This window comes from Lithobates pipiens, unplaced genomic scaffold (genome assembly GCF_037356315.1).
Source record: "Lithobates pipiens isolate NorthernLeopardFrog02 unplaced genomic scaffold, aLitPip1_a1.2 Scaffold_3, whole genome shotgun sequence".
NCBI lineage: Eukaryota > Metazoa > Chordata > Amphibia > Anura > Ranidae > Lithobates > Lithobates pipiens.
This window is the reverse complement of record NW_027507790.1, coordinates 98,649,434-98,669,061: the sequence shown is the minus strand read 5'-3', so window position 1 is coordinate 98,669,061 and position 19,628 is coordinate 98,649,434. Positions and strand designations below refer to the sequence as shown.

The 19,628-nt window shown below is 38.7% G+C and overlaps 1 protein-coding gene across 1 annotated transcript in view; it reads right to left on the bottom strand.

Moving 5' to 3' along the window:
- Positions 1 to 19,628, bottom strand: part of SRRM4 (serine/arginine repetitive matrix 4) — a 212,251-nt gene that overhangs the window by 51,930 nt on the left and 140,693 nt on the right. Inside the window, exon 6 of the mRNA XM_077462077.1 lies at positions 13,333 to 13,383. Within this exon, the coding sequence (XP_077318203.1) occupies positions 13,333 to 13,383 (51 nt within the window). The remainder of the gene's footprint in view (positions 1 to 13,332; positions 13,384 to 19,628) is intronic.

The window sequence follows — 19,628 nt, the reverse complement described above, 5'->3', positions numbered from 1 at the left end:
CGTTTAGGCACGTCAAACATTTAAGCGTTAATTCACTGCATTGGCCAGAATAATCATTTATCAATCGCTGCATGCACCTAGCATTTACACGCATTTAGACACAGCAAGCATTTTTTCTGCAAAAAACACTGTTGCTCCTGGACGCGCTGGCAGTGGGTTTTTGTTCTGCCTCTAATGTGTGAATGGGTACATGCAGGGCAATTAGAGGTAGAAAATAAAATGGCAAATGTCCCTAACAGCAGGTTTAAAAATGTCCAGTGTGCATGAGGCCTTAGTGGAACAATGCTTTCTGCTCTTCTACTCCAGTGCTCTATGTTAACATAGATGAGTTAAAGACTACACCACTTAGTATCACAAGCACCTCACACAAAATTGTAGACTTGAGAAAGAGAGGAAGCATTTTTGACCAGGGCTGTTAAATCACAGGGTGCACTGAGCAGTATGATCAAACTTTGATGCAAACTTTGATGCCTATTGACTAAAGCCGGCCATTAGATGTATCGCATCCTGGCCCTTTCAGCACGGACCAGCCAAAATTCGATCTATCTATGGGCAGGCTGATTGTACAGAAGTCGATTGACCAGCATGATGGATTTTTAGGATGCGAATATTTCCAGCAGCAATTACCGCGTTCTCCCGGCAGGGAAGGCTTCCTGCACAACATCACCCTCACCCCCCCTCCTCACAATAGGTCCGCGGGAGGGATTCTCCCATCAACATTGATTGTGTTGTTGGGGGAATTGAGCAATTTTTATTTCCTGCAACTAGTGGACTGCAGGAAAGAAAATTGCATAACCTATTTCCTGCTTAACTAACTAACTAACTGTACAGTACTATTTAGACATCTAAACAACTGCTATAACAGTGAAAGGTGCACTTAAGAAAGATATTGTTTAGTCTGCTAATCTATTCATTTGACTTGTATTTCATATTTCATTATCTTTTTGTATTATGTGCTGCTTTACATTAGTGAATGCTTACTGGGCACATAGAATTGCAGCAGAACCCAAAAGTGTGTGTCAGTTTATCTCATAGAAACACTACAGCATGCATTTATTGTGGCAAGTACTCCATATTTTCAAAGCAACCACGTGTATTTTACAGAATTAAAAATGTATGCTCTGTTTTTTGCAGTTTTTTTGTAATTAATATCATAAGTAATGTTTAATTTAACAGAGAGTGTTTACTGAATTTGTTTAAAATCGCAAAGTTGTAAATGTATCACAGCAGGAAACATTGCTTTTTCAGCAAAAACAGCCAGACACTTGTACTAGCAAAATCATCAGATTACACTTACAGATTATTTAAAGTAAACCTGCCACAAACCATCAAAGTGTGCATACAACATAACAACACATAAGCAAATGTCACCTTACTGAAAACCGCATGGCAAAATGATCATGAGATCCAGAGATAAAGATAACTGATCAATACAAATTTCAACAACCTCTTCCCACATCATTGCCTAAGCTTCTCTACTGGTTAGTAAAATGACCCATCATATTAAAGATGTCATGGAGGATACAAACCACTCTCATTCTGGTACCGAGTTGCAGTGCCTCTCCATAAAAATATATCGACAGGTCCCAAATATGTGCTGGAGATGCTAGGCCGAACTACATACCTTCTAGCAGTGTCCTCTACTACAGTGGTCATCAACCCTGTCCTCAGGGCCAACTAACAGGCCAGGTTTTATTACCTTGGGGAGATGCAGACTAGAATACTGCAATCACTGAGCAGCAAATGATGTCACCTGTCATTTCAGTTATCTTGCAAACCTGGCTTGTTAGCTGACCCTGAGGACAGGGTTGATGACCACTGATGACCACTGCTCTACTACACTCTTACTGTTTAGAAGTGCAAACCTAGCCCCCCAACTGACATCAGTAGATTTAGGGACAGACTTCGTCAGTTGCCTTTTACATGTGAACAAAATCCCAGTGAAATGCCATAAGATCTCACTTACCATACACTTGCTAAACGAAGATCGTGCCTGTATACTAGATATATGGAATCAAATTACACCCCATAGATATGTATGTGGTTTGCTAAAAATCTATGAAATTAAAACAATGAAAGATCTGACAGCTACCTTTCATAACAGAGAAGAGCAGCACGGTAACACATCATTTCCATGGGCAAATGTTACCAACTCTCCGCTATATAACATGTTCTCATACATTGTCCAAAATAAAAACACAACAAAGAAAAGTTGACAATTCACATAACTTCAGCTATGCCTCTGGATCAGCTGATCATTTTGACATGGGTTTATCGAGGAAGGTTATCTCTGCTTATATTTTTTTCTAATCATCCCCTTCGTTTGAATTGTCCTTATTTGTAACCAGTTTAATTATAGAAATTTACCAGGATCAATTACTTACTTTTTTAATGTATTACATTGTATTTTAACTACTTTATTAATCTACAAGTGCTCCCATCTTACTCTTTATATTGGCTTAGTAAAATAAAGTCAAGTAGTGGTATATTAGGCTTCCAGTTGAGTGGTCAGCTGTGATACCAGGTTTCACCTGCAGGTTGCACTATCCCACACTAAAATAGCAGCTCACTGTTTCAGCTAAGCATTTGTGCACCAGAAAAAAGGTTTGTCCTTTTATTTAAAAAGCTGGGTTACATGTTCCACTGTCCTTGAAACACCTCTAAACAATATATACATAAAACTTATTTGGTAAAAAAAAATGTTTTAAAATACACAATAAATAATATAAAATGACATACACGCAACAACAGTTTTTGCCTACAGTCTGCAATTAGTTCAGCCAGGCAGCATAATTGTGGAGAAGGCGGGAGCCATTTTTAAACACAATGTAATATTTACTTAGACATTCCAAAGAATGGAAAAAATCCTTTACACAAACAACCAGTTTACAAAATATATTTAGAAAAAATAATTGCTGCAAAGTGTGCATTATAATGGGTGCATCCAAGTAACACTTCAGCTGTGAGAATATTGTGGATATTGTGCACCTCCTTTTTTTGTGCAGCTCTTTTGTAGAAAGATATCCTGTCTTTGCTTAGACGAAATGCCACGTAAATGAGGTGTGAGGAATGACAGCTCCTGTAATGGAGATACTTATTTGCATATCTATCACTCAAAACAGAACATAAGAAGCTGCTAGATGTTTGCTATATATTTCAGTTGTGGCACAGCCATTAAATAAATGTCAATCTTTTACAGATAGATTTTTCTATTTTTACACAGTATTTACAGTGCTTCCGCCCAAAAACATTAGTGCCGTATTTATTATTACTCTGCCTATTATCGAAATAACAATCATTGGGGCAGATTTACTAAAACTGGAGCACTCAGAATCTGGTGAAGCTGTGCATGGTAGCCAATCAGCTTCTAACTTCAGCTTGTTCAATTAAGCTTTGACAATAAAACATGGAAGCTGATTGGTTTCTGTACAGAGCTACACCAGATTTTGCTCTCTCTAACTTTAGTAAATCTCCTCTATTGCATCATATAATTGTCATTAGCAGACACATACATTATGCCCTTGAAATAGTCTTATATTAGGTTATTGCCATTTCATCCAAAAAATCTAAAAGTCACCTTAAAAAAAATTCTGTGATTATTTGTGAAACATACAAATAATGAAACATGAAAAATTCCCTGTTTGGTAATAGAGTGCAAGAACAGACTGGCAGGAAGTTCACAGGCCCTACATATGCAGTTCCTAGTCCATAGCTGCATCCATGACCAAACTTCATCTGATGGAGAACAGTACCTAACATTGCAGTAACAAGCAATATATACATGTGGTAGCACGCCGTTCACATCTTTTCACATTTTCAGAAGCTATTTTTTTCAATAAAATGTGATCTGAATCAGACCAGAGGGCATGGCTGAACATGGAGGAGTGAGGAAACCACAGAAAATCCTGCATGTGCCAAATACACAGGAAACCGTGCAAACGAGAAACCAGACTAGTAACTCTAAAATAGAGTTTTATGAGGACCAACTATAGTGTGCCAAACAGAAAAATCTTTAATAGAAAAATAATTTACAATTTAGAAAAATAACAATTATCCAAAATGTGAAACATACCCCCCCCCCCATACAGAAACATAATCAATAATGTTGTTTAACAAAGTGCCAAACAAGCAGGCCCCTCGCATTCACACATACACAGATAGACCTTGGGCACAATGCAGGTTCGGATTGATATTGTCTATGCTCAAAACACCACCACTCCAATGTTTAGGAGTATGCATACCCATAGGGTGTCAGTGCATAACCATTGCGGCACTAAATTCAAAGTGCAGTCAGCTGAACCTTGCAGAGTGGAGCAGTGGAGCTACAGAGGTGACCACCAAGTATACGACCTGTCAATAAATCACAGCTGATCGGACAGTTATGCAATGGAGAATATGTTGGAAAGGGTGTTAAAGTGGTTGCAAACCCTTACAAACCACTTTGACCTACAGGTAAGCCTAGATTAAGGCTTACCTATAGGTCCAAGAAATATCTCCTTAACCTACACGGTTAAGGAGATATTTTACAAAAATAGGGCACAGCTGTCTACGGTGCATGCATGCCACAGACAATGGCGCCGGAGTAACATCATCGCTGCTCCGGCCACTCACAGCCCTGGAGCAGTGATACCCGGGAGGAAGATGGACAATTCGTGCTACAGGGGACATCGGTGACATCGCTGGCTCCTGTGTCAGGTAAGTGAGACATAATGGGCTACTATGCTATGCATAGTAGTCCATTATGCTTTACCTTTGCAGGGAAACAAAGAGGAAGTAAACACACCTGGACTCCCCTGGAGCTTGCATATCATCCTAACACACAGGTCTTGGCTCACCTCACATTGACGTACCATCTATCCAGCTATGCTTGAATATCTGACATACAAACCAACAAACAGATAATATAAATCTGCCTGAGGTTGTAGACCCCACTTCACTGCACATAGATCAAATGTGGGAGATGGCAGAGCACTATTCCCCCAGACTGGGGCCTGGTATGGATTTTGGGGGGGACCCCACACCATTTTGTTTCTTAATTCTGTAACAGGTTTCCCCTTAACCACTTCAATACACTGCATTATATACTCTGCACTGCACTATATACCCTGCACTTTATTATTTATAATACACTACAACAAAAGTGAGTACACCCCTAAGTGAAAATGTCCAAATTGGGGCCAAAGTGTCAATATTTTGTGTGGAAAGCATTATTTTCCAGCACTGCCTTAACGCTCTTGGGCATGGATTCACACCTGGGACCTTGTAACATTAACAAGTCCCCGGGAGGGAAAATGGCTAATTGGGCCAAATTTGGACATTTTCACTTAGGGATGTACTCACTTTTGTTGCCAGCAGTTTAGACATTAATGGCTGCGTGTTGAGTTATTTTGAGGGGACAGCAAATTTACACTGATATAATAAAATATTTACAAAAATGTGAGGAGTGTACTCACTTTTGTGAGATACTGTATACTACACTGACTGAACTATGTACTCTGAACTGTATTATATATACTACACTGACTGCACTATACACCCTGGACTGTATTCTATATACTATTCTGACTGCACTTTATACTCTTAACTGTATTATATATACTACACGAACTGCACTATATACTCTGAACTTTATTATATAAGTAGCAGAATACATATTGGCATAAATTGATGAATACATACATTTTTTTTTTTTTTGGATATGTGTTATAGCAAAAATTTAAAAATATAGTTTTTTATTCAAAATTGTTAATCTTTTTTTACTTATAGCACAGGTGATCAAATACCACCAAAAGAAAGCTCTATTTGTGGGAAAAAAAGGATATAATTTTTTTTTGGGTACAGCGTCGCAAGCTCATGCAATTGCCAGGTAAAATAATGCAATGCTGTATCACACAAAATGACCTGGTCATTAAGGCTGTAAATCCTTCCGGGGCTGAAGTGGTAAAGGAATGAGGATAACCATGTTTTGTCTTGGTACTACTGCTAATTCAAACAAATTAAATCCCAATCTGAATGTCCACAGGCCATAGTGACAAGGCCTAAAAAGCTTCAAAAGCACTTGACAAATGCCATAATAGTAAGATAGCTGGTGTCAGCCTGTAGGTGAGGTCAGGTACATTTATCTGTCTTAAAGAATTTGTAACCCTAAAAGAGTTTGTAAAAAAAAAAAAAATAGGATTATGTCACTTTAAAGCATGTTATACAGCACATGCTGTGTATTTTGGTCCCCTGTATCACTTGAAATACCTGGCTGATCCTGTCTGGTTCTGACCTCCCCCTGTAAACTGACCACGGTCTACCGTGGCTGCTGAGCTTTGACACCATGGTCAATTTATGTGCCTCTGTCATCTGCAGCTCTTCCTTCTGCTCTACCCCGTCCTCTCCCTGCCTCTCAGCTAGTGACAATGCCCGCCCCTCCCCTCCTGCTGCTGAAATTACAGTGTAGTTTACACGCAATGCCTTTTGTTAGAAAGCATCCTATGCTGCAGTGTATGTGCTTTGTAACAAATATGACCATTTCTACCTTATTTTACAGCGGCGCTCACGTAACTCCTCGTTGCTCCCCACCTCCCCAGCTGACGTCTTAGCTCTCTCTCCCTCTCCTACCGTCCACCCCGGCTCATGTCTCGGGTCTATCTGCTCCTCTCCTCCCCTCTTCCCAACTGACATCACTGGGGGATTCTCGGCCCCTCCCACTCTAGCTGTCAGATCGAGAGAGGGAGCAGCGAGGAGTTACGTGAGCACGAGCAGGGTTGTGAAATAAGGTAGAAATGGGCAAATTTTTTACAAAGTACAGGCACTACAGCATAGGATGCTTTCTAACAGTGGGGATTATGTGTCATTTACTAAGTGGCTTAACAACCACTTTAACAAAAATGATGTTGAGGCAATGCAAAAGTATTCTATTTTAGATAGGCGTGGCGCTATAACATTATCTGCCACACTACACAAAAACCTTGTACTTGGTCCATAATTGGCCAATTATTGGCACCTTTTAGTCCTCTATCTTCCTGTTGGCCAGCGAGGCCACCCAGCACATTTTACGATTAGAAGAAAGTGGAAGGTGAGGGAAGGTGGACCATTATCAAAACAGAAGCTGCGAGGTAAATAATTGCCTAATTAAGAGCTATTGTTTTGGTAAAGTAAGTCCAATTGTTGATTTTAAAGATGAAAAAATATTCCAGACTATGCATCAAACCTCTAAGAAACTTTGGCTTTCTGATAGGAAATATGAGAAGTTCTAAAACCACACTATGAAATCAAATTCAGAAGAGGACCCATCCTACGTTTCAGATTGTAAACGCTAACAAGCAGGGCCCTCTGATTACTCTTAACCTGACTGCCTATCAAACTGTTTTGTCTGTTTTCATTTAGTAAAAGTGCTACACAAACTGTACGTTCTAAATCGTCCTGTATAATAAAAATAATAATAATAATAATAATAATTATAATATGGTGATGACAAAATAATTTTTGCACATCTGAGATTTAAACATCAGTACAGCTAGAACAAATATTACATTACAAACAACACTATGAACATACCAAATATGATTATTATTTTTTCCCATTATTTTTTATGAATAATTTTCCCAGGCTCGGGACAATTTTATCATATTTCTTGTCCAGGTAAACTAAGCCAGTTGATTTTTATAATTACTTTTCTATGAAAAATTGAGTTATTTCTTCAGCAATAATCCACCAAAGAATTAAATATTTATAATTACCATCTCTTTATAAATTTGATATCCCTACAGCATGAAAATAAAGTTCAGCAAGTTAAGCTGTGCTGCAAAGTACATCAAAATCTCTTGTTCACAGAGAATCCGTGTTGTTTCATGTCTGTCTCCCATCTCATGGCAGAACCTAAGTACTGCGATTTTTAGAAATCGGAGCACCTACTGCTATGTCACTGACTTCTAATGTTATTACTGACAGCAATAATAATCACGGTCGCTCTTGAAAAGATAGGAAGGAAGTCCCCTGTAGTTCTTGTCATCCCAATATACTTTGCAATCAGAAAGAAGCAGAAAAAATCAGCATGTATCCTTTTTTTTCAGAGTTGTGATCTACATGAGGAAACAGAAACCGGGCAGCAATAGACAATGAGAATATTATTACTTGCTGCTTCAATTGTCATGATAATGCTGATTTTCTTTATTTCAAACCATTACCCTGAATACAAAAAGGGTAGATTGGGCTTTGACACTCATCATGTATTTCATCATTTCAAATACCAGACTCGATAAAGTGATTCATGAAATCTGTAAGTTATCAATTTTCTGAATAATTCCTTTTAAAGATAATATATAGTCTTATGTAAAAAAAAGATAAATACTACTATTGATATTATTTTATTGTTATACTGTTATGTTTAAAAAAAAAAATTATTTATATGTAACATTTGTAATTATATTTGTACATGGGGGAACTTATATCTCATAATTACATATGCAGGCATTACTTCTTATTTTGCAGCATTCACAATGGTTATGCTTTTGTAGCTGCTTCTCACAATGCTTAGTTGTCCAATATATTAATAACATGTGTTGCAAAATAGATGTGTTAGTAGGCATTGAACCACTGAGGGCCCCCCCTAGTGAGTAATGTACAGCTCTCTGAATTTTATAAAGCAGAAAATACACTGGTTAGCTTAACCACTCAGAATACGCTTTTTGGTGTTTAAGTGTTAAAACAAGAGGGGTTATTACTTTGGCATTGATAAGTTATGTAAAGAAGACATTCCCTCAATAACTCACTATTCATCATTCCAATCCTCTCCTCCATTAAAAAAAAAAAATTACCTTTTTTAAAAATGTTTTTATTTACCTTTCTTAAAAAAAACATGGTTGACTTGCTCTTTTTTCTCTTGCTCTGTGGACCATGTCATCTATTTCCTCTCCTGCAATCGCCCATATGTGGACTGGACAGTTTGGATAGTCAGGACACGATTTGGCGAGCACAGAAGGTTGAAGAGGACAAAATGGATTATAGTGTCCCCCAACATTTCAAGCCCAATCATAATGGCAATACGGAGAGTCTTCCTGTTTGGATCTTCGACAGATCCCCCTGTGACTCTGAGGTGGAGAGGTACCATACTCTTTGCCGCAGGGAAACTTTTTGGATATACCATCTCCACATCTTATCATCATGGGGTCTTAATGTGGAGTTGGAGGTGTGGCTCACTCTGTAATTTTTGGTAATTTGTGTATAACTTTTTAAAAAAAAAGTTTTAAAATATATTTTAAAGCTTTTACTATATATATTTTTTTTTTCTGCTGCCAATGGTTCCTACCCCTCTCATAGCAGCCATATTTTCTTACTGCACTATTACAGACTGCCCCCCCCCCCTCTTTTTTGGTAACTGTATTAGCTATTCAGCCTTTTAGCGGAAAGGAGTTTTATTTTGTTTTTCTTACATTAGTTTGGTCATGTAATTTACCATTTTTCTTATACCCCAACCCCCTTCCCTCTTCAGACCATGTAGTATGAGTATTTTTAGGCATCATGTATAGTCTTTACAACTACCAGGTCCCCTGTATTCTTTCATTCACATTCATTGATATATAGTTAATCACTACATCACAGCATATATATACACAGTATCTCACAAAAGTGAGTACACCCCTCAGATTTTTGTAAATATTTAATATCTTTTCATGTGACAATACTGAAGAAATTACACTTTGCTACAATGTAAAGTAGTTAGTGTACAGCTTGTATAACAGTGTAAATTTGCTGTCCCCTTAAAATAACTCAACACACAATAATGTCTAAACCGCTGGCAAAAATAGTGAGTACATCCCTAAGTGAAAATGTCCAAATTGGGCCCAATTAGCCATTTTCCCTCCCCCATGTCATGTGACTCATTAGTGTTACAAGGTCTCAGGTGTGAATGGGGAGCAGGTGTGTTAAATTTGGAGTTATCACTCTCACTCTCTCATACTGGTCACTGGAAGTTCAACATGGCACCTCATGGCCAAGAACTCTCTGAGGATCTGAAAAAAAAAAATTGTTGCTCTACATAAAGATGGCCTAGGCTATAAGAAGATTTCCAAGACTCTGAAACTGAGCTGCAGCATGGTGGCCAAGACCATACAGCGGTTTACCAGAACAGGTTCCACTCAGAAAAGCCTCGCCATAGATGACCAAAGAAGTTGAGTGCACGTGCTCAGCGTCATATCCAGAGGTTCTCTTTGGGAAATAGAAGTATGAGTGTTGCTAGCATTGCTGCAGTGGTTGAAGAGGTGGGGGTCAGCCTGTCAGTGCTCAGACCATACACTGCACACTGCATCACATTGGTCTGCATGGCTGTTGTCCTTGAAGGAAGTCTCTTCTAAAGATACACAAGAAAGCCTGCAAACAGTTTGTTAAAGACAAGCAGACAAAGGAAATGGATTACTAGAACCATGTCCTGTGTTCTGATGAGACCAAGATAAACTTATTTGGTTCAGATGGTGTCAAGCATGTGTGGCGGCAACCAGGTGAGGAGTACAAAGACAAGTACGTGTTGCCTACAGTCAAGTATGGTGGTGGGAGTATCATGGTCTGAGAAAGCATGAGTGCCGCTGCCACTGGGGAGCTACAGTTCATTGATGGAACCACGAATGCCAACATGTACTGTGACATACTGAAGCAGATCATGATCCCCTCCCCCCAACATGATCACCTCCCCCCAACATGATAACGACCCCAAACACACCTCCAAGATGGCCACTGTACTGCTAAAGAAGCTGAGGGTAAAGGTGATGGACTGACCAAGCATGTCTCCAGACCTAAACCCTATTGAGCATCTGTCGGGCATCCTCAAATGGAAGGTGGAGGAGCGCAACGTCTCCAACATCCGCCAGCTACGTTATGTCATCATGGAGGGGTGGAAGAGGGCTCCAATGCTGGAAAATAATGGTGGGCATGCAAAATATTGACACTTTGGGCCAAATTTGGACAGTTTCCCTTTTGTTTAGACATTAATGGCAGCAAATGTATAGTTATACAAGCTGTACACTCACTACTTTACATTGTGGTAAAGTGTAATTTCTTCAGTGTTGTCACATGAAAAGATATAATAAAATATTTACAAAAATGTGAGGGGTCTCTATATATATATATATATATATATATATATATATATATATATATATATATATATATATAGATCATTTATATGATCTATAATCCCTGTTTTATTTTACAGTATATTTGTCGATGTAGCATGTTCTAGTATTATAGTTTAGAAATGTTACCAGTTTCATGCATATTTCTCCAATTAAACTTAGTGCGTTACCTACCATAATGTGCCTGTGTATTGTATTATTGTTAGTTTGCGGAGAATGCAACAGCTCAGTTTCTGGGCATCCCCTATATTTCTCCTCCCCCTTACCTGCCCCATTGGTTACTTAAACCTTTATCTTCTGGCTTTTCCCTATGCATTTGAAAAAAGAGGGCCATGTCCCTTAAAACGTGTTATGCTTACCCCCTCCTGACATCACTATAGGATTCTGATAGTTGCTATCTTTACAGTGCAACTGGAGATGCCGGCAGTTCTTTCTCTCCATACTACCTGCTGGAGCTTTAGAGCCCCTGCTGCTACATATCTGGCAGCCATCCATTGCCTCTGTGTACCTTCAGCTGATCAGATCTGGTGTCTCAACCTGCTTTGTTACTGTCCACTGGTGGATTGGTGATTTTTTGACATGTAAGTATGCTGCTTTTAATAAAGGTGTTTTTTGCTTGGTATTAACCTCAGCACCCTGTTATCTGCTATTGACCTGCCCTGTGCCTCCATTCGTGTCAAGACAAGATTGATGCAAAGCCCCCACCTTCAGCCTTCTGGCATACCAACATCATATATTCCAAGAGGGTTCCCCACATTGCTGGAAGATTAATTTATCAGGAGAGCAATTGCAAAAATCTGGAAGAGACAGCTGGCTCCCAAATACATAGAAAGAGGAGATGGTGGCATGGGGAAGTACATGCCGAGGAAGAGAGGTGGTAGAGAGAAAAACAGTATTCACTTGGCTTTTGAGTGTGTTTTTCTTGGATAAAAGGTTTGTGCAATATAAGGAATGAAAACACTGGCAATGAGTGGGCATGGGTGAAGTTTCTCGTTAACTTTATACAGATTTAGAAAGTTCTTTTAGAAAAAATTGGGTCACTCCAAGGCAAAGGCCTGTGAGAGAGACTAAAAGTAGAACAGTGTTTACAGAAGGAAGAAAAATTACAATACATTTCATGTGACTGTATAGCTGTTGCAGAAGTCACAGCTGCTCCTGAGTCAGGAAGGCTGGATGGCACAAGCCTGCTATTGATAATGCTGCAGTTAAATACACAACTGAAGGTCTTATCACCTAATTTTTTTAAAATTAGGTTCAATGGAAGTTTCTATGGATGCTCATTTCTATGGATGCCCCCCCCCCCCCCCCCCCCCAAGAGTTAACCACTTAATAAGTATGCTCACCAAAGGAAGGGGGCAACACAGAGTTTCCCCCCTAGTTATCATGCTCTTAAATGATAAGTGAATTTATCTTTCTTGCCCATTTGCCCTGAGATGACCGTTCCCACCCTCACCCACAACAGATGTGATCCAAATGTGGCCTACATTGTTTATTTACATCTCACGCCCCAAGTCATTTCTATCCTGGCTCCAAAGTCGCATTACAGTACCATAGACTTTTAGGAGGCTTGTCTTCCTTTGTCTTAATAATAATAATAAAAAAAAAATGTATCTAATATTTTTTTTTTTTTATCAAAGAAGTGATATCACTCATGATTTCTAAATAAAAGACCTCAGTCAGATGCTTGCTCTTGATACATGCCCAATGTGTTAAATAACATGAAAACATTTTTATTTAAATAGTTGTGAGGGCTGGCCTGGAGCTTTGATGTTTTGTCAGTTGCTGAGAGGGGCACCATTGTTAAGCTGTGCTTAGGGCATCAGTTGTCCATAACCCAGGCCTGATGCTCCCCAAGGGTATCATGGAAACAAAGTAGTATTGTTATACTATGCCTGCATTTATCCTATCTCACCTAAGGCAATGATAATCAAAGCTACACTTTTGATGCAAAAAAATTCTGTGTTATTGTAGACTGAATAGGAAGGAAGATTCCTCACTATGTGTCTACATTTATTTTGGAACCCATATGATCAGAGCTCATATTGGAGGATACTGGGTCGTCACTATAACCCAATTCACAATCTAATCAACCAGTAAACCAGCCTTTTTCACCAGAGTTTTGAATAGATGAAATACCCTTCTACTGTGATGAAAGAGCGAATAAAGAAAGAAAATACACTTTGATTCTACCTTGTTAGGATAAAATGGAAGTACTTACTGCTTTCTGTGCTTCCGTACTTGTTTCCTTTTATTTTTTGGACTGGATGAGCTAGGAAAAGGAGCATTCTGTTAACTACCAAATCTGAGACAAGAATGACTGCAACATTAATGATACACTTTATACAAGAGCTTCTTATATACATCACTGGATGGTTTCCAAATACAAACACCATACACTACAATATAAACCAATTTAAACCAACAACAACCAGCTTATCATATTTAACACATAAAAAGCGATGCTCACAGCAGGTCGGAAAAGCTAATACATGTAGAAAATAGATGTAATCTTAAAGCGGAACTAAACCCAATTATTTAACTGTTTCCCAAAACAGTTACATACAAGGTATGCCATAAATGATACCTGGCACAGTTGCTTGTGCTCCCAACCAAAATGCAAATGGCTGGTGTCAGAACTGATCACGTGTGCAGCACTATGGCAACTGCAAAAAAAGGCTAATATGGCAGCTTCCTTGGCTGTAAAGGATTGAATGGTTTAGTTCCTCTTTAAAATAAATTTTGACATAAACAGACCTGCTAAGAAAACATAGGTTACACTGGAAAGCCATGGCAATTTTATCACTATGGAAATTAGCATTTCCTGAGGCTTACTGCATCTCATCCAAATATGCACACATGCTTAGAAACACACCGGTATTATCAGTATTACAAAAAACTGTATGGACAGAAATACAGGGACTTTCATTGCTGTGAAAACGCTAGATACCTGACTGTCTCCCTGTCTAATGCCGCGTACACACGGTCAGAATTTCAGCCAGCAAAAGACCGATGTGAGCTTTTAGTCGGAAAATGCGATCGTGTTTATGCTTGGAATTTTGCTGGCCAGCAAAAGATTGAGAGCAGGTTCTCAATTTTTCCCATGGAAAAAGTTTCTATTGGAAATTCTGATCGTGTGTATGCAATTCCGACACGCAAAAAACTCACACAAGCTCAGATTCAACTACGAGACGGAAGCTATTTGCTAATGGCTACTGAACTTCCTTTTTCTAGTCCAGTCGTACGTGTTGTACGTCACCGCGTTCTTGACGGTCGGAATTTGGTGTGACCGTGTGTATGCAAGACAGCTTGAGCGAAATCACGTCGGAATTCTGTCGGGAAAACCAGAGAGCTTTTTCCAACCAAAATTCCAATCGTGTATTCATGACATAAGTGGTATTGCACAAAGGATAACAGAGACAGATTTGGGTATTCTGGTTGTATTTTTTTAATATCTGCCACAAGCAATTGTTCAATAGCCAGCATTCAATCAACTTTAAAACTGGTTAATAAATTGACCCCTTCAATATAGTTTATTGAAATATCAAATCGCGATGGAATCAGAATGGTAAAAAATGAATGGCAATTTCCTCTGATTTTTACACTGCGTTCAGTTCAGGACAACTTCAGTCCCATCTCCTTGCAGTCCATAAAAATTACTATTGTATGTCTTCTATTACTTTTATATTTGAACAAAAAATTGAATCAAAAGTTTGAAAGTTCTAGCAAATCTTCAAATGAATGTCCAAGCTCAAAAATATTCAACCCACCATTGATTACCCAAAATGAAATAACTGATCTTTGGGTTGACACAGTGTTCTAAAATAGCATGCAGAAATGCTAAATGCTGCTGCTCATGAGCTGGACTACGTCTTCTATACAGAGACTGCATTCAGCTGTGTGTTCTATGTTTAGCATCTCCATGTATGTGAAAATAATAAGTGTTAACTCAAAGTAATATGTGCTATTAATGCTGATCTACTTCTGGAAATTTTACTTGACTGGCTTTTACACTGACCCATTAGCCTCAATACTGATTCAATGACTTGGAAAAACTAAGCAGGTCAAGAATCTAGGCAATAAAACAGACATCTGCTTATTTGTTCTGAGCTGCTCAAAAAGCTACTAAAAGCATTGAACTAAGAGGTTCAGGAAGAGGTTTGGCATCACATGCAGTCAGCAGTTTCAGAGGGATAGGTAACCATTGGCTACTTTCGTAACTCCATCTTGACAATTTGTTTTACAGCTTTGTGCAGACAGTAGCTTTGACACAAATTATAGGGATTATAAACAGATGCAGCAAAAACTAAAATAACAGAACTATATAACTTTCTCCTCTGTGTCCTTATTTCAGATGGAAACTTTACTTCTCCATCATTACAGATGATTTCATAAACTTCAATTTGCAATTCTGCATCCGTGTTTGCAGTTCTTTCTTCTACTTGTCTGCTAGTCAACTAATCAGTCAACTAGCCACAATTTCTGAAAATACTGAATATGGAACATATTCAAAATAACTGAGAAGTCCATTGGTAGCCTACAGAAGGCCACAGAAAATAAAAGACTCTTTGTTGTCTGCCTATACTTTGTGTTAAAACATCACACAAGTGATCATTTAACGTTGCATTACCTATGTTGCACAAAAGACTGTGGAGACTGGAACCTACGATACAAACAATTTTCATAAACCAGAGAATGGCACTGTTCAGTGCTGCCTCTTAAAAAATAATAAGGAAATTGCTTGACATGCACTGAATTCTGGAAGTGCACATACCATAAAAAAATTATTTTTTGAGAATCTGATTATTTCAGGTCAGATCTGTGTGTATGATTGACCTATGTTTTATGCTGTCTAAAGATCACTGCAATATGTGAAGATGAGTATCTGCATAGTCCTAATTTTAGTTACAATACATTTACTATGTTGAGCTTAACAAAGAAATACGCAATATCTCACTGAAATGTGGTAATATATGGAGTATATCATAATATATTGTGCGTGTAGTAAAACTTCCAGAGAATGCTAGAACTGGAGAAGTTTGGATCTACTGTCTGATGCTGTGTAATCATGCACCCCCATCCTTATGAGCACAATCTATCTATACCCGTAAGGAGTTTTTATATTTCAATGAAAATGAAAGCTGAACAGAGGTGAGAGGTGTGATGAATTATAGGTACCTTCCTCACATTCCCATGCCACCATACTTAGCCACCAGAGTGCTTTAAAATGCTTCTGCAAATAAGTTAAAAGGTGATAATGGCTCTGAAAACTCCTGCCCAGCCTTATGTGACAGCATTAGAGTCTGAAGATATGTTGCACAGGTGCCCAATGCTGCATAATTGTGGGTTTGTATCTCTATTTCCTCATATCCAAAGTTCTAGTGGTTCCAGCTGCAGATCGAGCCAGTGGGGAAAACCTGAGAAGGTAAGTAATGCCTGGCTATGCAAAATCGAACCTGTGACTTTGGATAGGATTAATAAAGTTCAGGTAGACCTTTAATTTATTTCTGTAAATATCACAATAATCAACAATGCCGATTGCACATGAAAATAAAATAATAAGATCATTTTATGCACTACCTGCAAATGCCACTCATAGGGGTTTATATATTAAAGGAAAACAGACAGTTTACTATGCAAGGGAAGTTGCACTTTGCATGGCAATTTTCCCCAATACCTAATAAGGTGACGCTCTGCTGACTTTTATTATCCAATCACGTGGAAGCAAAAATGTTGTTTTTTATTGTCCTTGTATGTTTTGGTGTCTTTTACAAAAGGAAAAGTCACCGCATTCTCTACGTTCATGGGGGAAATTTCCATGCAAAGTGTGACTTTCCTTTGCAAATGGCAAACTCTATGGCAGTTACCAGATCATTTGCCTTTAGTAAATCAACCCCATAGTTATTACTAAGAATTGTACACTTACAAAATAATTTTTGGCCTATTTACAGTAGCTGCTCTGGATTACTTTTATACACATCATAGGTTATTTTTATAATGTTGTAAAGCGCTGCGTAAAATGTTGGCGCTATATAAATCCTGTATAATAATAATAATAATAATAATAACATTGCGTGTTCTAATTGCAATTTGCCTCTATGGCACTCACAGTGTGTCTTTATGAAAAAAGCTTATTTTATTTTTTTGGGTTATTCATATTTCATTCAGTATTGTAAATCATTTAAAATATTGATTGTGTACCTTAATATTAGTATTTTTTAAAATGTATTTTCACCATAAACATGTATAGTAGATCACATTTCTGTTGTTTTTTTGTATTAAACCATGTTAATATATTTTAATATTTTAATATTTTATATTGCCAATGTGTAATAAGGCTACAATGTTTTTTTTTGCTACTCATGACTTCATTTTTCTTTCTCTGTAGCTGATATTTTGTTTCAACTATACATTGTAAATGTGATTGGTACAGGATACTGTTTAAAGTGGAATATTCTTGAAGCTGGAACACATAAACCACAAATGTGAGAAGGAACTTGAGTCATCTATTTCAAAGGCAATTTTAGCTAATCATATATGACCTAAACAACTGAAGACAGCTTGAGACTGGACTGTCCTATATTCACATTCACAATAAGAGACTTAGGAACATGTTGTCATTACATGTAGCCAGAAATGATGTCAGGAGAGCTCAATGTTTCAAAGAGATCAATCCACTGAAAGGGTATTGGCTTGCCTTGGTACTATAAATATGTGAACAGGCAATATAACAAATAGTAATAAAATAGAAAGCCAGGTCACAATGCACTCATATATCTTTAGTGATTGTTTTTTTTTTAAATCAAATCAAGCATGATAAGTTGCAGGTACACCACAAGCCAATGTGTTGATCTAGCATTGTAATATGTTGCAAAATCATTGAAGTGTCACCATTGTGCAGCCTATCCCATTGATAAGACCTGCCTATCTAACAGAATTGTTAATACATTCATACTTTCTACTTTCATAGCAATCAAATCTCTAAACCAAATGTACTGTATGTACATTTGTTTTATTCAGAATTATTTGGGAAGGATATTTATACCTTGATAAATATTATAGTTTAAAATAATAATACTTTAATTAAAAAAGTGTGCTGTTTTGACTAGATGCATACTTTTGTAGTTTTCTTTTAAGAAATGCATTACTGTAAAGCTTACATATACCAAATAAATTGTACTGTTTAACTGCTTGCCACCCGCCCACTGTCAAATGATGGCGGGGCGGTGCAGCTCTTGTTCTGGGCTGTCGTCATAGGACAGCGGCCCAGAACGGCTGCTCTCGTGCACCCGTCGGGCTGTCCAGCATTGCGATCGCGGCCGCGCCGTGTGGCTAGGACACGGCACAACCCTGATCTGTGTAAAGAGCTGCGTCCGCAGCTCTTTAACCATGTGATCGGCTGTGTCCAATCACATCCGGTCACATGTAAACACAGAGATGCCGGTAATTGGCTCTCCTCACCTCACACTGACAGATTGTGAGGAGAGGAGAGCCAATCAGCACCATCTCCTCACTAGGGATGTAATCAGGGCACTGATTATCAGTGCCCTGATTACAATAAAGAAATAAAGTGTAACAGTACAGTGCCTACTAATGCTAGCATACAGTGCCCACCAATGCCAGCATACAGTGCCCACCAATGCCAGAATACGGTGCCCACCAGTGGCAGCAATCAGTGCCCACCACTGCCCACAAGTGCCACAAATCAGTGCCCATTAGCCATGCCAGTCAGTGCTGGCAATCAGTGTGGCCTATCAGTGCTGCCCATCAATGCCCATTACTGCTGTCCATCAATGCCCATCAGTGTCGCCCATCAGTGCCACCTATCAATGCCCATCAGTGCCCATCTGTACCGCCTATCCATACCCACCAGTGCCGCCTATCAGTGCCCACTGGTGCCGCCTATTAGTGCCCATCAGTGCCACCTAGCAGTGCCCATCAGTGCTGCCTATCAGTGCTCATCAGTGCCACATATCAGTGCCCATAAGTGCAGCATATTAGTGGCTCCTCATCAGTGCCCATAAGTGCCACCTAACAGTGCCCATTAGTGCCACCTATCAGTGCTCATCAGTGCCACATTTCATTGCCACCTCTCAGTGCCCATAAGTGCAGCATATTAGTGGCTCCTCATCAGTGCCACCTCATCAGTGCCCATAAGTGCCACCTCATCAATGCCCCCCAGTTCAGCCTATTGGTGCCGCCTCATCAGTGCACATCAGTGAAGGCGAAAAATTACTTAGTTACAAAATTTACTGACAGAAAAAAGAAAAGACCTTTTTTTTTTCCAACATTTTTTTTGTAAAAAATAAACAACCCAGCAGTGATTAAATACCACCAAAAGAAAGCTCTATTTGTGTGAAGAAAATGATAAAAAATTAGTTTGGATACAGTGTAGCACAATTGTCATTCAAAGTGCGACAGCGCTGAAAGCTGAAAAATGGCTTGGGCAGAAAGGGGGTGTTAGTGCCTGGTAGGCAAGTGGTTAAAGTGGTTGTAAAGGCAGAAGTTTTTTTTTAG